We start from the raw sequence: 20,383 nt of genomic DNA, 5'->3' as shown, positions 1-20,383 counted from the left end.
CCCCTGCCACCCCCACTCATAGGATGGGTGATGCGCCACACATCCATCATACTCCAACATTAGGCATGTCAACCAAAATACATCCCTCCTAACATCATGACAACAGTGTGTAGTCTGTGACAAATGCCCACAACAGTGATTATGACTTCGAACATACAATGTAACTAACAGCACATGTGTGACCAACAAATGAGTGTGCCCTACACAAGGCAAGCATCACTATAGCACTGTGTCAATGTAAAAAGAATACCCCCTCACTGTGTAGAACAAAAGTTAAGTGTGGGTTTCCAAACTGCAGCAGATGTTGAGCATTGTGGTGACCAAAAGGTAAGTGTAATCATGGGCAAAGCTGCAAATAACAAACAGCATGTATGATCCATGCTCCCAACACATTAAACACTTCTGGGGCAAACCAGTGTCTGTGTCCCATTCCCACAGAGATGTAGTGAGGCTAACAGTGCTGTGAAAACCTAACACACACTCGGCCATGTGCAGACAAGCACCACACATGGGGGCTGACAATGCATACAGTGTACAATGACACAAGAGCAGAAGTGACCATCACCAAGCATACACACATCTCAAAAATAGACACACTAATCAAAACAACCTGTGTAGACTGTAGGTGTCAGCTCACAAACTCCCATTCCATGCCAGCAATGGCACCTAACAACCAGGATGAATGTGCACAATGATGTGATATGACTCACAGGGACAGCATGGAAAATCACAGAAACAGCCTCCAGACAAAGGTCCACGACGGCAATACCAATGCACTGGTGCAGATGCACAAACACAAACAGGCAACCACACACTGCACATCTGACACAGCATGTGTGTGTGTGTGTCTCAGTATCCCCAGGCAACTACTCAACACATGAGGGGGGATGAACCACAGTGACACAGATGTGGACACAGTGCCATACAAAAGTAAACCATCATTGGGACACCCTTAGTGGGCATTCAGGAATTGTGAGATGAGAGGGAGCACAACAGACACATGTGACACAAGCTTGAATGAACACCAACTAACACAGCAAGAGACTGACACACAATAGCACTACCCCCAGGGCCAGACATTGGGGTGTCAAGAGCATGCATGACACCTCCACTGTGATGACTAAGGCAGATGTCGGACAAACTGGGAAACCCAGACATGTGTCCTGTTCCACAAAAGTACATCACACATACACAAACACAAATCACTCACCAAGGCCCCTCATCCATGGACAAATGGGAGCTAGGGGACCATCCATGCAAACATATACACCAGTCCACCCTCAACACCACACACCCTGAACTGCAACAATGTGCATCTGTGAAGCCCACATGGACAGGTGACATTGCATATGCACCCATGACAAACACAGGAATGTTGGGAGGAACTAAGGGGCACAGACACATCACACAAGGACAGTTTACAACCCTGGGGAATGACAGACATACTGCACAGTATGCAGTACATGGCCATGACGTCAAAGCTCACGTAACCTTCAGAATCCCTGCCACAGTCCCAGGACAATGCAGAAGCCAAGGAGAACCACAAGGCACACATGCTAACACCTGCCAACATTGCAGCCATGAACCCGACAAGTGGGAGCAGTCACACACACATACAAATGTCTCAATCACTGAAAGGTACCACCTAGGGACAATTACATGTTTTTGCAAATAAACAAGTGCCTTGGGGAACCCTGACTGTGTCCCATCTGTGTCTGACAGCATCATCACCACTCAGAACTGACAAATCCCAATGATGATACACCAATTAACAGTAGTGTGTCATGCATCCACACATCTGGTAGCCCATGGCAAAGTAGTGGGATGAACCCAGTACCACTCAACAAGCATCAACAACAGGAACATATCAAGGGAACACTGCCTGTGTATGAACAGGTATGAAGACACACACACATGCTCATACAACACACACCAAGGGCCCAGGCTATGTCACGGGACAACACACTTACTTGGGGGGACCCAACTCCTGTGGAAGCCCAGCTGTGGCAAACATATTCACAGCACGTCTCACTCATGTCTGCAGAACACTTGTACAGTCAGCCATCAGTTACCACACAATAAAGGCTCTGGTCACAACAGCCTGGGTACGTGAGTCTCCCCTAAGTCATCTGCACATACTCAAAACATATGTCTAGCAAGTTGCACAGAGGACCCAGTTGCTCCTATACCAATGATGCCCACACCTGTAGGTCCAGTGGTGATGCACACAAAGTCTGTGGAATAGACAAATTGGACAATGGGAAGCACTTCATATGTGCATGGGTGCAAGCCAGAGATGTGACCATGCAAATGAAATGGTCACAGAGATGTCCACAAATAGTTGATCATGACACACCCAGGTAGCTGAAAAGGATGACATGGATACCCACCAGAATAGGATACATATCTCATGGACCACACGAAGTACCTCATAGCAACACATCAGTTTTCAACATTGGGAACCAAGCATTACAGGTGCAAGGGCATGTTAAACATCATCAACATAATGTACAGCTAAATCAAGTTCACAGGGATAAAGAAAAAAGCTTTATTCAGCATATTCAAAGTTAAACATCCATTCAAACAAAAGGCAAATGGCCAGTCCATGTCCAAATGCCAAGGAGTGAACTAGAGTGACAACTGTCACACCTGCTTGCCTGCACTGCTAAGGACTGGGGTCGCCCCTCGGAGGGGCATACATGGGGGCAGGCCAGGCACCGCAGGTACCGGATCAGGGCGCAGCAGAAGGAGGCAGTGAAGAGGTGGTGGATGCAGGCGAGACACTTGCAACTGCAGTGGAGCTGACTGAAGTGGTGGGTGCTGTCACAACTGTGGGGCACAAGTCAGATGGGGTGGGTGCCGGCACAACTCCAGTGGGCAGGTCAGAGGGAGTGGATTGGGTCCCCACTGCAGTGCCCAAGTCAGACGGGGGGGTCGGGGACTCCACTGCAGTGCCTACATCCATGGGAGCGGAATGGGGGGGCAGGTGACGTCGGTTGGACGAGGGGGGGGGCATGCACCCCACATCAGTGGCACTAACCATCTGACCAGGTGTGGAGGAGCAAGTGGTAGGGGGGAGGGCCTTAGCATTTTGGGGATGGTGTATCTGTGGGTGGGGGAACCCGGGGCAGGGAGTGGCGGGGGAACCTCTGGAGTGGTGGCCTGGGGGATGGAGGATGGAGACTTTGCCTTGGAGCTGCGTGGTTGCGGGGGGTCTTGCTCTTCTGGCTCCGGGGAGACTTGTGGGTGGGGGTCTCAGTCTGACTGTGCCTGGGGGAGGGTGTCCGGGTGTGAGGGGCACTCCTCTCTGTGTGTGGGGACTTCCTCTTCCCCTTGTAATCAGGATCTGCTGGGTCGGTGGGGAAGAGGCTTCTCGCGAGTTGGGGTTGCAGGTGATGCAAGGGAAGGGGGCTGGGAGGGAGAGGTCTCGGAGGACTGCTGAGTGGTTGTGGATGACTGTGTGTGTGTCTGCAAACCAGCCCCTGTGAGTGTGGTATCAGTCCCCTGCGCTTGCTTGTGTGCACGTCTAGCCCTTGGTTTACGTGTTTGTGTGCTTGACACAGGTAGGCTGCTAGGAATCGTGGGTGGTGCAGGGGTAGGAGGGGTGCAGGACTGTTGGAGGAGGGACACTGCTGCCATCAGGGAGGAGGCCACGGACTGATTGGTCCTCTGAAGGGCAGGCATGTCCAAGGAAATGCCCTCCATGAACGACACCAGTTGTGTCAACAGACTTGTGTGTGCATGGAGGACCTTCAGCATCGATGTCTCTCCCACATGGATCTGTCTAAGTAAGTCCACAGACACCTCACTAAGGGCAGCAGGGGACACAGGGGCAGGTGGTGCGGTGCCTGGCACATAGGAGACATGCTCACGAACACGGGAGCCTACAGGGACCTCTGGGATGGGAGCCAATGGGAGGGTGGTGGTGGTGGTGGTGGTGGCGGGGACAGCCTCACTAGCTGGGGTATGGTGGCTGCTGACACCCGCCTCCACAAGGGAGTCATCCTCAGAGCTGCGGTGGCCCTCAGCTGGGGGTGATGGTGCTGACGACTCCTCTGTGTGGCTCCACTCGCCCTCCGTGCCACTGGGTCCCCCTGACTCCTCTCCTTCTGTCCCTGTCAGGCTCTGTGGCTCCTCCTGGTCCATGGAGCTGTCCCCTCCTGTGGCTGTGGATGTATCTGGATAGGAATAGGAAGTAAGAGAGCAACATCAGTCACCTGTACCGACTGCACACACCACAGTGAGTACATCACATCTCAGGGCAAGCCCTGGCATCATCAGCTGAACACAGCTCAAAGTGCCAACACTGTTTAGAATAAGCCAATTGTCATTCTCAACATCAACCTTGGCACACAAATCCCTCCTTGACTTGCACACATATGTCTGTTGCATGTTGGATGCTAATACCCCAATGTGCCGACATGCACCATCCACACCTCATTTGGACATGCAAGTGAACATGTATGAGTATGTCACTATACACACAGCACATCTCTTGCTACTGACTCAGTACAGGTGTCCAGATGAAGGGATGAGCAAAGACTCATTTCACATGCTTGTGATGCATGCCAGCAACACACACTATGATGTTCTCATGTCCTGATGGGCAATGCCACAATGGGGTGCATGGTGCACACTTGAACACAATGCAGGATCACTCATAGCAAGTTAAATGCCATGGCACTGGGATGCCCTGAAAGTCAGTCAACACTGTCTCCTTTCACAGGGGCAGGGCATCTAGACAACAACAATATGCACTGACTCACAATCCTAGCTCAGGGGCAAAGCTCACTCTGCAGATGACCGGCGCACTTGCCCATCCCCTGCAAACAACACATACAGGACCCAGAAGACCCCACATCATGCAAATCAGGCATATGAGTCTCTGCAAACACAACTCCCTGTACATTAACACATCACAGTCTGCCATGCATGTAACCCAGTTGCATGAAGGACACAGTTGCATACACCATTGTGCGCTGTCAGATGATCACACACCTATATGTCACACAGGTCTTGTCTCTCACAGTCACATCTCAGATGTCATGCTGACCCTCTGAATCATGGACACCCCAGTTGTATGTAACAACAAGCCACACCCTAATGACACAGAGGCAGACACCTGAGGGCACATGTCACTAAGCACAACCTGTAATTTGATACACAGGAGTGGGAAAACAGAGTGTTTCTAAATGCCCTTGAGGAGGCATGACTGGCCAGGTCTACATGAAACAGTGTTTGGCCCTGGACAGTAGTCAGGTGGCTAAGCAAGTGTGACGTACTTGATATACATACTCCTGAGGCCCCATAATTGGAGTCCCCTGCTGCATGGGTTTGTTTGGAATACCCCAGCCACATGTGGTGAGTCAGACCAGCAATTGGAACACATCTCAAGGGCACACACAGATCACATGTCAGATCTCAGGGATTGGGCAAACAATTGACCCGCCCATGAAACACACAACAGAGTCACAGGAACAGATGCTGTCCGGTAGATGAACCATAGCTGACTGCAGGGACACAGTGCCCTAGTGACACAAGCAACAGATTGTAGTGGCCACACCTGTGGAACAGATGAGGAGGGTGCATCACACAATTGAGGGACCTGAGTATTGGACTACAAGACCTACGTCATGTGGAAGTGTGACCAGGCCAAAAGACTGCAATTAGCATGTCAGACATAGTACACAGATGAGGCATGGACTTACCCCCTTCCTGCTGCTGTCTGGCATTCAGCTGCCTATCCAGGTCCGGGAAGACCACCGTCAGTATCTGGAGCATGTGGGGGGTCAGGGTCCAGTGTCCGTCCCTCCTGCATGGAGGTGACAGCTTCAGCTGGACTCTAGCTATCCTCCGGTTCCAGCCCTGAAGGTCCTGCCACCTTTTCTGGCAGTTGCTGATCCGGCGCTTGTAGATCCCCACTGAATGAACAGCCCGGGCGATGGTCAGCCATATCTCCTGCTTCTGGTGGGCATCAACCTGTGAGGATGACAAGGTGAAAAGTACATTAACACACATGCCCCAGATTTGTGCAGCACACATTTGGATATACATGTCATCATCACAAAGGGAAATGAATTACACAAGTAGTGCAACCATGGGGAAGGACAAATCACCTGCATGTCTGACATGTTAACAATGTCTGGATAGTTTAAGCTTGCACTAATGCACTTTAGCAGCATGACACCTCTTCATTACATGTACCTACACACTTTGGGGGATGAAAGTACTCCATGAGAATGCTTGCCACTGGTGTACACACTGCTAGTCAGACAACATGCATAATTAGGAAGGCAGTGGACTGCACACTCACCTGCTCCCCTGGTTTCCCATAGAGCTTGCTGTACTGTGGAAGGAGCCCGTCCAGCAGGGCCTGGTTCTCCTCCTCAGTGAAGGCTGGGGCCCTCTCAAGAGTACGTGCCATAGCACGAGCCAGAGGATGCAGAGACAGCAGCAGTGGTAGCAGGGATGTGGTCCAGTAGCATGTAGTGCAGGCAAGTGAGCTCCCTGGGGGCCAGCCAGCCTTATATCTGTGCTGCAGAGGCAGAATCTGTGCCATGTGTCCCCAGTGATAGGTCCAACACAGTTGCATTCTGTGAATCTGGCCAATCCATTTAAATGTACGGCTCGTACACGCCTTCCACAGTCCAGAGCCAATGAGTGCACCCAGCTTGGTCAACTGACTGTACAACGCGTATTTTGAAAATACACATGCACCCGTCTCCATACGATTCAATGGCCAAGGCGTACGCCAGTCTCGGACCATGCCTGCCCGACGCGTATGCATGATAGTCACCAGCGTTGGACCTCATTGCATTCAATGACAAAGCGTACGCACGGCTCGGACATGACCCGTGCAATGAGAACGCATTGTCACCCGCGTCGGACCTCATTGCATTCAATGACAAAGCGTACGCACGGCTCGGACATGACCCGTGCAATGCGTACCCATTGTCACCCGCGTCGGACCCCATTTCATTCAGTGACAAAGCGTACGCATGGCTCGGCCATGATCCGTGCAATGCGTACGCATTGTCACCTGCGTCAGACCCCATTGCATTCAATGATAAAGCATACGCACGGCTCGGTTATGAACCGTTCAATGCATACTCATTGTCACCCGCGTCGGACCCCATTGCATTCAATGACAAAGCGTACGCACGGCGCGGTCATGAACCGTGCAATGCGTACGCATTGTCACCCGCGTCGGACCCCATTGCATTCAATGACAATGCGTACGCACGGCTCGGTCATGAACCGTGCAATGCGTACGCATTGTCACCCACGTCGGACCTCATTGGTGTGACTATTCTATGGATTCAACACACATTTACTAGCCAGGGACACCTGTGCACACCTACCACACGACAGCATTGCCCAAACAGTGTCCCATGGCATGTAAGGCTGCATTCCTTGGGTGGGCCACATCTGTTTTTTTGGGTGGCACTTTTGTGCAGCCACTCCCAGGCTGTGCACGTGTACATGGGGGCAGAATCCTTTCTGTGTTCTGCACATTGCCACTGTGATGTGCAATTGTACAGTAATGGGCCTGAGTCACGGACACAGTTACATGTTGGATATGTTTTGGGCATGTCACATACACCCTGAGTGCAGGGGGTGATGGCATGTACGTCACAGTGAGACCTGTAGCCACAATACTGATGTGCAACCACTGTCTGTGTGCATGTTGTGTCTCAGATGTGTCTGATCAAATGTGCCCAATGGGTGACAGTCTCCACATCCATGTGGTATATGCATCAACCTTGATGGTGTGTGTGTCTAAGAGACGTACATGTAGGGCCGGCAGGAACAACAGTGGCCACTACCTGTGGGACTTACGCTTGCCTTGTGGTGTGTACGTGATACACTATGTCCATGCCAGTGTCGATGTGGCAACACGGGGACCCTGGGTTTCTGCATGGCAAAGATCTGTGATGCCTGGGAGACATCAGGCCTCACTTGTCACTGTGGTGTGTGTTTGGAACGTTTCAGCAGGAAATGGTATAGTCCAAAGCTCTGTTTTTAATATAAAATCTGTGCCTTCGGTGGTCATATCACTGAAAATACAAGATTTAAAAAAAAAATATTGTCTATGGGTGCTCGTGGAAGACAATTTCTATGGACTGAAAACTACAGAATGCTGAAGTGATTCTGGGATTTTACTGACCTCTACTGCATTTTTTTTTTAAATAAAGAAAATCTGCCCCCCCAGGGGGGCAGACAAAGTCTGTATTATATTGCCCCCAAAAAGGGGAGAGACCCTTGCCTAAGGGGCTTTTCCCCCCCCCAACAATTTTTTTTTTTAAATGGCCCCCAAAGGGGAGTGACCCTTGCCCAAGGGGCCACTCCCCACTACATATAAGAAAAAGTGCCGATTTTAATATTTAAAAAATGTCTGCCCCCCCGGGGGCAGACAACACAAGGAAATATTGCCCCCCCCAAAAGGGGGAGCGACCCTTGCCAAAGGGGCCACTCCCCCAAACAACACAATTGTGGACCTTTAAAAAAAAAATCCCTGGCGTCTAGTGGGCATTCCTGCTGCACGATCGTGCAGCAGGAATGCACAAAAGAGGCATCGAGGGAAAGGAAAACCCTTTCCTTTCCCTCAATGTCTCTTTTGTTTAAATCCCCCCCTCCCCAGCCCCAAACCTAACCTCTTCGATCACCGACGCGCAGGAAGAAAATGGCTTCCTGCGCGTCGGTGATCCAAGGGAAACCTCAATGATGTCATTGATGACGTGAGGGGAGGGGGCTGGGGGAGGCAGGGGAAGGTCTTCCCGTGCCTTCCCCAGGAAAAAAAACCCGATCGGCCGCCCACGGGGGGAGCGCCAGCGCTTCCCCCGTGGGTGGGTGTCATGACGAGCTGGGCTCGTCATGAGCCCACAGCGACTGTGTGCAATGACGAGCCCTGCTCGTCATGAGCATCGAAGGGGTTAAAGCCAAAGTTCTAACAACATAATTCGGCCTATTGGGAATATGTTAATATGTATTAATACCAATACTTTTGACAATTTAAGTATGAAGGATTTTAGTAATATCATTTGGCCTACAGGAAAGATATTAATATAAATTAAGCAGTTTTTTAGAGATATTCTGTCAGCAAATATTTTAAATGGCATAATTTAGAGTATATGGAAATTATAAAGAATTGTTGATTGAGTTATTGTTTATCTTCTTTGATATTATATTGAGAAAATTCTGTTAGAAAGAAGCATTTTATATATACGAGAGTTGCATTATATACTATGTTATTCAGGATGGTATTTATATGCAATATGGAGAGATAGTTGACTATGTTTAAAATATTTTTGACACAGATTTTTTTTTTTTAAACAATCTTATTGATTGTTGTTTTTTTTGCCCGCTGTTATGTGATGAGTAACATTGAAATTACTATTAATAGTGAAATTCAATATATTCTGGTAACAGCAAAAAAGGCAAACTAAATAATTTATATGATGGTAAAATGATGTTGTGTTGTAAAAATTATAAGATTATATATTATAACTTTATTTTTTCTTCTCTTTTACAGATCCTAATTCTAAATACACACAATGACTCAGTTATTAAGACACAAAGTGGTCCAGTCAAATGTGCACAATCTATGCAGGCCTCCAACCCCCAGCAGAGTAGTGATTCACTGTTGCTATAAACCAGGTAGTATTCATGCAGTGCCCCAATTAGATTGTCAGTGTCTGTCCACTCCTGCAATCATACTGTCAGAAGGATGTTGTTATCTAATCTCTGTGCCAACACAGAAGCACTTATAAAGTCTCCCTGCAGTCAACTACCAGCAGTGTAAGTATCCAGCCACTATGCATGCACTTGTAGAATGACTCAGGTATTAAGACATGCAGTGCTACAATCAAATGTGCACAATCTATGCAGGCCTCTAACCCCCAGCGGAGTGCTTTTTCACCCTTGCTATAAGCCAGGTAGTATTCATGCACTGCCCCAATTAGATTGTCAGTCTCTGTCCACTCCTGCAATCATACTTTCAGAAGGATGTCCTTATCTAATCTCTGTGCCAACATAGAAGCACTTATAAAATCTCCCTGCAGTCAACTAGCAGCAATGTAAGTATCCAGCCACTATGCATGCCTTTGTAGAATGACTCAGGTATTAAGACACATAGTGCTACAATCAAATGTGCACAATCTATGCAGGCCTCTAACCCCCAGCAGAGTACTGATTCACCCTTGCTATAAGCCAAGTAGTATTCATGCCGTGCCCCAATTAGATTGTCAGTCTCTGTCTACTCCTGCAATTATAGTGTCAGAAGGATGTCCTTATCTAATATCTGTGCCAACACAGAAGCACTTATAAAATCTCCCTACAGTCAACTACAAGCAGTGTAAGTATCCAGCCACTATGCATGCATTTGTAGAATGACTCAGGTATTCAGACACGCACTGCTACAATCAAATGTGCACAATCTGTGCAGGCCTCTAAGCCCCAGTGGAGTTCTAATTCACCCTTGCTATAAGCCAGGTAGTATTCATGCAGTGCCCCAATTACATTGTCAGCCTCTGTCAAGTCCTGCAATCATACTGTCAGAAGGATGTCCTTACCTAATCTCTGTGCCAACAAAGAAGCACTTATAAAGTCTCCCTACAGTCAACTACCAGCAGTGTAAGTATCCAGCCACTATGCATGCACTTGTAGAATGACTCAGGAATTAAGACACACAGTGCTACAATCAAATGTGCACAATCTATGCAGGCCTCTAACCCCCAGCAGAGTACTGATTCACCCTTGCTATAAGCCAGGTAGTATTCATGCAGTGCCCCAATTAGATTGTAAGTCTCTGTCCGCTCCAGCAATCATACTGTCAGAAGGTTGTCCTTATCTAATCTCTGTGCCAACACAGAAGCACTTAAAAGGTCTCCCTGCAGTCAACTACCAGCAGTGTAAGTATCCAGACACTATGCATGCATTTGTAGAATGACTCAGGTATTAAGACACGCAGTGCTACAATCAAATGTGCACAATCTATGCAGGCCTCTAACCCCCAGCAGAGTACTGATTCACCCTTGCTATAAGCCAGGTAGTATTCATGCAGTGCCCCAATTAGATTGTCAGTCTCTGTTTACTCCTGCAATCATACTGTCAGAAGGATGTCCTTATCTAATCTCTGTGTCAACACAGAAGCATTTATAAACTGTCCCTGCAGTCAACTGCCAGCAGTGCAAGTATCCAGCCACTATGCATGCACTTGTAGAATGACTCAGGTATTAAGACACGCTGTGCTACAATCAAATGTGCACAATCTATGCAGGCCTCTAACCCCCAGCAGAGTACTGATTCACCCTTGCTATAAGCCAGGTAGTATTCATGCAGTGCCCCAATTAGATTGTAAGTCTCTGTCCACTCCAGCAATCATACTGTCAGAAGGATGTCCTTATCTAATCTCTGTGCCATCACAGAAGCACTTAAAGAGTCTCCCTGCAGTCAACTACCAGCAGTGTAAGTATCCAGCCACTCTGCATGCATTTGTAGAATGGCTCAGATATTAAGACACGCAGTGTTACAATCAAACGTGCACAATCTATGCAGGTCTCTAACCCCCAGCAGAGTACTGATTCACTCGTGCTATAAGCCAGGTAGTATTTATGCAGTGCCCCAATTAGATTGTCAGTCTCCGTCTACTCCTGCAATCATACTGTCAGAAGGATGTCCTTATCTAATCTCTGTGCCAACACAGAAGCATTTATAAACTGTCCCTGCAGTCAACTACCAGCAGTGTAAGTATCCAGCCACTATGCATGCATTTGTAGAATGACTCAGGCATTAAGACACGCACTGCTACAATCAAATGTGCACAATCTATGCAGGCCTCTAAGCCCCAGCAGAGTACTGATTCACCCTTGCTATAAGCCAGGTAGTATTTATGAAGTGTCCCAATCAGCCCATCAGACTCTGTCCACTCCTGCAATCATCCTGACAGAATCATGTCCTTATCTAATCTCTGTGCCAACACACAAGCACTTAAAAACTTACCTTCCTGTCAACTACCAGCACTCTCACTATCTAGTCACTGCATACACCTGTAGAATGCCTCGGGCATTAAGACACTTACTGCTACAGTGAAATGTGTGCAATCTAGGCAGGCCTGTAACTCCCAGCAGACTACTGATTCACCCTTCCAATAAGCCAAGTAGTATTCATGTAGTGCCCCAATCAGACTGTCATTCTCTGTCCACTCCTGCAATAATGCTCACAGAGTCATGTATTTATCTAATCTCTGTGCCAACACAGAAGCACTTAAAAACTCAGCTTCCTGTCAACTACCAGCACTCTCATTATCTACTCAGTATCCATACACCTGTAGAATGCCTCAGGCATTACGACACATAGTGCTACAGTGAAATGTGTGCAATGTATGCAGGCCCCAAACCCCCAGAAGAGTACTGACTCACCCTTGCTATAAGCCAGGTAGTGTTCATGCAGTGCCCCAATTAGATGGTCAGTCTCTGTCCACTCCTGCAATCATACTGTCAGAAAGATTTCCTTATCTAATCTCTGTGCCAACACAGAAGCACTTATAAGGTCTCCATACAGTCAACTACCAGCAGTGTAAGTATCCAGCCACTATGCATGCATTTGTAGAATGACTCAGATATTAAGACACGCAGTGCTACAATCAAATGTGCACAATCTATGCAGTCCTCTAACACCCACCAGAGTACTGATTCACCCTTTCTACAAGCAAGGTAGTATTCATGCAGTGCCCCAATTAGATTGTCAGTCTCTGTCCACTCCTGCAATCATACTGTCGGAAGGATGCCCTTATCTAATCTCTGTGCCAACACAGAACCACTTATAAAGTCTCTGTGCAGTCAACTACCAGCAGTGTAAGTATCCAGCCACTATTCATGCATATGTAGAATGACTCAGGTATTAAGACACGCAGTGGTACAATCTAATGTGCACAATCGATGCAGGCCTCTAACCCCCAGCAGTGTACTGATTCACCCCTGCTATAAGCTAGGTAGCATTCAAGTACTGCCCCAATCAGACTATCAGTCTCTATCCACTCCTGCAATTATCCTGACAGAACCATATCTTTCTGTAATCTCTGTGCCAACATACAACAACTTAAAAACTTACCCTACTGTTAACTACCAGCACTCTAACTATACAGTCTTTGTATCCTCATGTCTATTCCATATACTTCTCCATCACTTATCCACCACTATACATATCCTTTTACTCTGTCAATACCAACAGCATTATCTTATCCTATCACTCCACCAATAGCTCAACATTCACAAATTGACCATGTATTGCACTTGCAGCCCTGTAAGCATTACAGCTACTAGTAATGTAATCATAAAGTGGCTTAGTTACTAATACAAGTACACCTCGTTTTTTCGTCTTTCAATGCATGCTGCATTCCACAGCACACATTGAAAGACAAAAATGCCTTTAGTGATTATTTTTGTGCAGAAAGGTGTCCCTTCCTACATAAAAACAATCTCTCCATGACACAAACATCTTTGCACCATGATGCAAGGGTACCAGCAATAGCACTTGGCAGCTGTTTGTGCGCCAGTGCAGGAAGAAGCACAGAGTTGCAACATATTTATGTAAATATGTCACATACCCGTGCTTCGGAAGTGCAGCAGCGCGGTGCAGCTAAAGAGCTTGCAGTGTCATGCTGCAGTACTTCCTTATAGATCTGCACTTATACATTCACCATACACTACTAATGCATTCTTTCACAAAATCATGCTCTACACATATATTCAACCCAACTTTCACACATTACCTTGCAATTATAGTTCTTTCTTTAACCAGATAAGGTAGTTCTGATAAGAACTTTTTTTTAAATTCTTTTTTCTTTTATATTTTTTTATTTTTTTGAACAGTTTTGTATTTTTTGGGGTGTTTTTTCAAAAAATGAACAAAAAAAACAACGAATAAAACAGGAAACTTTTTGAATTATGTATCAGTCCCCCCCCAAAACTTTTTTACGATGATTCCGTTGCGCAGCACAAACTGCATATACTGACTGCTCACCGATGCATATTAGTTTCTTGCACTTCACACAATGTTGTTGAAGAAACACAAATTCTGGCCTAATGTCCGGTGCAGGTGTTGCTGAGGATGCTCCAGATGTAGTTGCTTCAGCAGGTGAGGGGTTCATAGCTGCTCGCCTCGTTTCCTCCCGAGCCAGGTTCAGAGGATGTATGGTCCTTAGATGTTTATAAATTGAGGCAGTGCCACAAGAATACTTCTTGTCACTACCACTAAACAGGACTCGGTCACAAATTTTGCATGTGACCTTTGTTGCATTCACTTTCTTCTGTCCTGGTGGATAAGTGAAGAATTTCCATACAATAGACACTGGCCTCTGTGGACGTGGTGCCTCTTCCAAAAATTCTTCTGCAGAAAAAACTTCCTCCTCCTGCTGCTACTGTCCAGAAGCCATTTTTTTTAAACACCATAAAAACAAGCAAAAAAGGGTTCTTGAAGGAAAAGAGATGTCTCTCTAAACAGGCTCCAACAAGAATGATTGCAATGGGTGGGGTCCTTCAATAGTTACAATGGGAAATGTTATGAACCAATCAAATCTTTTTATTTTAGGTCACATGGGATCCGTGCACCCTGCGCTTAAGAAGCACGCACCCTACACGACTTTGCGAAAATATATTTAAAAGTAATATAACTTTATTACAAATAGAAATATATTATTTTTTATGAATACCTTAGATCAGTGTTACTCATAGTACGGCCCGCGGGCCGCTGGCGGCCCGCCCGGCCTTCATTGGCGGCCCGCGGACCGTGTTCGATCGTACTATGCTGGTATGCCCTTCCTTGGAGTAAACAAGGAAGATGGCCGCAGAAGCAAACGTTGTGAATACGCTTGCATACGTATTCACAATGTTTCCTCCTGCGGCCATCTTCCCTGTTTACTGCTTGCCTGCGATTCGCCTGCCTGCCTCTGACGTCACACCTGGACCCGGCGCGAAGCTCAGGCCCTTTAAAAGTCAGCTGTAACTAGCGCTAGTTACAGCTGACTTTTAAAGGCCCTTTGGTGAGCTTCCTGTTGACGACGTCGTCCTTCCAGCCCGGAGAACCTTCGCAGCAGCCTGGTGTCGTCCTTCCAGCCCGCAGCCCCGGAGAACCTTCGCAGCAGCCTGGTGTCCGGAAAAGCGTCTCTTCGCCTGTATGGTTTTTTTTTGTGACCTCCTCTGATCGTACACTCTTCTCCCTTTCCCTTCGGTTTCCCTTCACTTCCTTGTCGTAATCCTGCGATAAATGCTACAAGTTTTGCTGACTCACACAATTTACTAAATTGTCTCTCACATAGTACTTTTCTTGAAACTATCTGGTTTGGGGAAAGTGCAATATTTTAATGATTATCACAGTCAAGTGAAGGGCTGTTTCTGATAAGTTGGGGGCTAGTTTGTGTGCGAATCAACTTTTAATGTGAAGTATAGTTGTCCTTGTACCGGAAAATACATTTTCGGATTGGTGAGCTGCTCTGGGTGGGCATGAAATTCAAAACAAAAAGTGACATCTTGTAGTTCGGGTGATTATCTTCGGGTGCGGGGAACGAAGCGCACGAGAGCGACTGCTCGGAGGTAAAGCACTTCTTGTATAACGCGCGGCGTAGCTTCTATTTGAATTTGTTACTTACAGTAAGAAAAACTATCCCGAATTTCCTGTTCAAAGTTTGCCAGCGCCCAACTTACTACGGCGAGGAAACAGCTTCGAAGCGCTTAGAGTCGGTTTTGTATTTGAACGAGTGCCAGCCGCCTTGTATTGTAACATGAAGTAGTGCAGTTTCACAATAGTACGCCCTTGCACCCAGTGGACTTGTGCACACCACAGTGTCAAATTTGACAGTAGGGCTTGCGTTTTTACTGAATTTTGGACCTCGGTTTGTTGCTCGTTTAATTGTAGGGAGTCATAGACGAAGGTAATCGCGTGTGTTTGGAGCAAACAGTAATCCTACTATTTCATGTTATTTGCATTTGTATATCAACAACTACCATTACAATAGCATTGGGCCCCCTTTTGCAGTAATCTGGGGAGGCCATCGATCTCTTGCGCATGTTGGCACATGATTATGAGGTTAGCAGAGAGTATGTTATGATATTTAGTTTAGAACTGGATTGTTTATTAGCAGGACAGTAAATTGTGTTCGATCTGAAGATCTTTTTAGTTCCTTTTGTGTATGGGTGGGTGCGCCAAAATCACCTTTCCAATCTCTTTCTTTTCTTTGGATTGTGTGGTCAATTGTTCATGTTAATCAGTAGTAAAGTGTCCTCCTAACATGATTCACAATCCTGGTAGGTAATTCTGCTGTGATGCGTTTTAGGGCATGGTAAGTTGAGGCTGAATTTTCCACGGTGTATGTTGTGTGACAGTGCTGCTTGTTTGGCAGCCCTTTGCTAACCACATGGCTTTCATGTTTTGTGCATATGAGGATGTAAGGTCAATTGTAAATCTCACTGCAAAAACATCTACATTAAAAAAAAAAAAAAAAAATGTAATACCTTTGGCCCACCCCCTGAGCCAGGGAAAATCAGAAGACACTGTCATCTTAAACCCACTACCAGGCACCGCGAAAAACACGCACTGCCTTCAAACATTAAAATACATTGACAAATTGGGATACGTATCCAATCACAGAATGTCCCAAATACGCTTCAAAGTGCTATCAGAAGCCATTTGTCTCTCAGCCGTGCAGTTTCTGTCATCAGCGCTTTTCCTCCCCTTTTCCACAAAAGCAAAATATCCTATTATGTGAGATTTGGTTGGCTCTGTTTTAAAGTAGCTTTGCGCGGGAACAAATTTGCACGAAGTAGGGGCATTGATTGATGGCGGTTGATTGATCGGGTTCGGCCTCAAGCATAGATACCAGCTGGCATAGAGGACAAAGTTAAGCTACAATGTTTTGTTAAAATTGTCCCCACCTGAAACCAGGGCCCTCCCCTTGTCCACTGCAGGTGCCTGCGTTCTACCTCATGGTCACAGGGTCAAATCCCGGCGGGTCCTGCCCTTCATCCATCTGAGGTCGATAAAATGAGTTGGGTAGCAACAAACATCTGTTATTTAGCGCCAAGATACCTGCGCGTGAACGTGCTTTTAAATACGTGTGTGTGCATGCCATTTATTTCAAATCCCTATTGAGTGACATGTGCAGGTTTACCCATTATGTTGTATGTTTAAACAAAACATTACTTTGATGTTACTCACAGATCTGTTGCGCGAAGTGGTGTTGGTCCATCGGTCGTGACGCAGTATCGGTCGTGGAGTGTGTCGGTTTACCAGTCGTAGGGTGCTGCCGGGCGCAAAATCCGAATCCTGGTCCGTGTTACTTATTGTGTAGTAACAAAGTAGCTGGAGAGCTCCGCAATGGCCTACAGTCCAGTTTCCAAGCCTTGCAAACGACCCAGATCGATCCAGAGTGAACACAGGACCTTCCAGGAAGCATGGGAAGAAGAGTACTTGTTTGTGGAATGCCCAAAAGAAAAAGCCACTTGTTTGCTTTGCAAAGAGAAAGTAAATGTGCTTAAGAGGTATAATCTGGAACGGCACTACAAAACGCGGCACTCTGGATACACTGCAAACTATCCACTGAACTCCAAACTGCGTTCTGCGAAGGTGGCATCACTAAAGGAAGCACTTGTATCCCAACAAAAGCTCTTTCTGTGCCAGATGAAAGAATCCGAGGCAGTAACCGAGGCATCCATCCACACAAGAGGAGAGGATGTATTGGCCAGCATGTGTCATTTCTTTGAATCTCATCACCTGCCATTGAACAATCTTGTAAGTGTCACTACAGATGGGGCACCCTCCATGATTGGACATGAGAAGGGCTTTGTATCTCTGTTAAGAAAAAAACTTCAATCATCCACTTTAATTGATTATCATTGTATAATCCATCAGGAAGCATTATGCGCCAAAATAAAACAAGGGCAACTAAATGAGGTTATGAAGCAAGTCGTTAAAATTGTTAATTATATTCGAGCAAAAGCACTCAACCACAGACTTTTTAAATCATTGCTGAGGGATGCGGAAAGTGAATATGCAGATCTGTTGTTGCATACTGAGGTTAGGTGGTTGAGCAAAGGTAGAGTGCTAGAAAGATTTATTAGTTTGCTTCCTGAAATTGAACAATTTGTAATCAGCCGAGGGCAGTCCTTCCCAGAATTATATGACTTGCAATGGCTCACCATGCTCCATTTTCTGTGTGACATCTTCTCACATTTCAACACACTCAATCTGGCACTTCAAGGTAGACAGAAACTTGTGTCCTCAATGATGAGTGCCATATACTCCTTCGAAAGTAAACTCGAGCTGTTCCGAGAGCAGATGAACGATGGTGATCTCACACACTTTCCTAAGTTGCAGGCTTTAACACAGAGGGTTGAAAAAGCTCAGGAAATGTTGTTCAGTCTCAATCTGTGTACTTATCTGGAGGAAGTGTCTGGGGACATTAAGAGGAGATTTTCTCAGTTCAGAGTTCTCACCCCACTTTTCAGACTTGTAGAAAATCCATGGATGGTTAGTGCAAGGAATCTTGAAGCTGTTGAACTTCTTGGTTTGAAAAGGGCACAAGCTGAGATGGAACTAATTGACATGCAATTCAGCTCTGTGCTCGAGTCCTCTTTATTGGGGAAGGAACCAGAAGATTTCTGGCAAAGTGTGCCACCTGAGAAATTCCCTCTTCTTTTTACCTTGGCACAGAGAATACTTTGCATGTTTGGCTCCACATTTGGATGCGAGTATTCCTTTTCTACAATGGGTGCTATAAAAAACAAACTAAGAAACAAACTGACTGATGCACATCTGGATCACCTCATGAGACTTGCACTCTCTGAAAAGGTTCCAGAATACAAGAAGTTAATTGCGGACATGAAATGTAAAATTAGTGGATAAACTCTGTGCCTCGGGAAAGACTTTTCCCCATTATGTTTGCCTTTGTACTTGATGTTCTATTTCCCCTAAATGCCTTCAATTAAAAATGTATTATCAAAATGTGCTCTTTGTAGTTGCATCTGATTGTGAAATACAGCATTGCCTAATGTTTTGGAAGGTTTTTTTTTTTACTCTAGCTCCGCCCCCCACTGATCCCGCCCCCACTGACTCCACCCCTACCAGTGCGGCCCTCGGTCACTAACCACACTGTAATTTTGGCCCCGACAGAAAGTTTGTGAGTACCACTGCCTTAGATAATCTCTTGCCCTAATATGTATATTAAAGACACATACATATCATTTTAGAACATAAAATATTTCGCTGGAGTCGTGCACCCAGCACGCCCCACATATGACGTCACGCGGGGCCCACCACCGTGTAAGGGTCGCATACCGTAATGCGCATGTGTCGCGAATTAGCGGGAGCAGGAGTCGTGCATCAGTCGCATACCTATCTCGCACAACACGTAATATTATATGTATATCACGTAACTGGAAAACACGCACCCGTCGCACACCATATGCAGATCCTTCACAACTTTTCCAATATGGCGGCTGTAATATGCACACTCATCGCGTTAGGTACACTTAGGGTGCGCGACTCCAAAATTTCTTTTTTTTAAAAACAAGAAAATAATTTTAATATATCAAAATAAAAAATAAAAAAATAAAAATCACAGTATATTTCAGTTCTAATTTTTTTTTTTTTTAAATCGTAAACAATTTTCAGAAAAGTATATAATATTGTTTAATAAATAATATATTTACAAATTAACAGTTTAAAAAAAATTTCAAATTCTGTACAAAAAACATATAACATATATGTATAACTACTTTTATAATGAAAAATTAGCAGTTAAAAAACCTTTGAAATTCACTGAAAAAACCATAGGTTTCAGACACGTTATAGTTAGGAATTAGCATTTAAAAAACCTTAGAAATTCACTGAAAAAACCATAGGTTTCAGACACGTTATAGTAAGGAATTAGCATTTAAAAAACCTTTGAAATTCACTGCTATTACTGTTTGGCACGCCAACGAGGTCCTCTTATGGCTCCGATGACATCATACGGTGTCACGAGAGGAGCCGCGCTATTATGACATCCTTGTCAACGTGGGAGAGCTGGGAAAGAATTTCCGTGGAATGCTGGTGCAGGGGATATTCACCTAAGTGTTCAGGCTAGTCCTTTGGGATCAACTGTTTATGTTGCCACTCCAGAAACTGAAACCAGTGATCTGAGGGCAGAGGCCCTGCAGATGGCACACGAGTTGGGGTGCAACGTCGTGTGCACCGGCGGGGCAGCGAAGTGACAAGCACCACAGCCCACAAAAAAGGTAACGAGGGCACTGAATAACACAGGATCTGCTCTTTGTATCTGGCAGGAACAACGAGGTTAAAATGCCCTAGTTCCAAAATGTAGAATTAGTGCTACAATGGTCTTCAAGAG

At 46.1% G+C, this 20,383-nt stretch overlaps 1 protein-coding gene across 1 annotated transcript; it reads left to right on the top strand.

The window, feature by feature from the left end:
- The first annotated feature begins 17,673 nt into the window (after window positions 1-17,673).
- On the top strand, window positions 17,674-18,897 carry LOC146831485 (general transcription factor II-I repeat domain-containing protein 2A-like). The gene has a single exon (XM_085603921.1). It carries the CDS (start codon window positions 17,674-17,676, stop codon window positions 18,895-18,897), a length of 1,224 nt encoding a protein of 407 aa, XP_085460047.1.
- Window positions 18,898-20,383: the final 1,486 nt, after the last annotated feature.

This window comes from Triturus cristatus, chromosome 5_1, assembly GCF_964204655.1.
Source record: "Triturus cristatus chromosome 5_1, aTriCri1.1, whole genome shotgun sequence".
NCBI classification, from domain to species: Eukaryota; Metazoa; Chordata; class Amphibia; order Caudata; family Salamandridae; genus Triturus; species Triturus cristatus.
The sequence above is the reverse complement of the archived record's forward strand: the minus strand, read 5'-3'. Positions and strand labels throughout refer to the sequence as shown.

Coding starts and splice junctions, on each gene's coding strand:
- LOC146831485 (XM_085603921.1), top strand. CDS start 17,674: ATGAAAGAATCCGAGGCAGTAACCGAGGCATCCATCCACACAAGAGGA.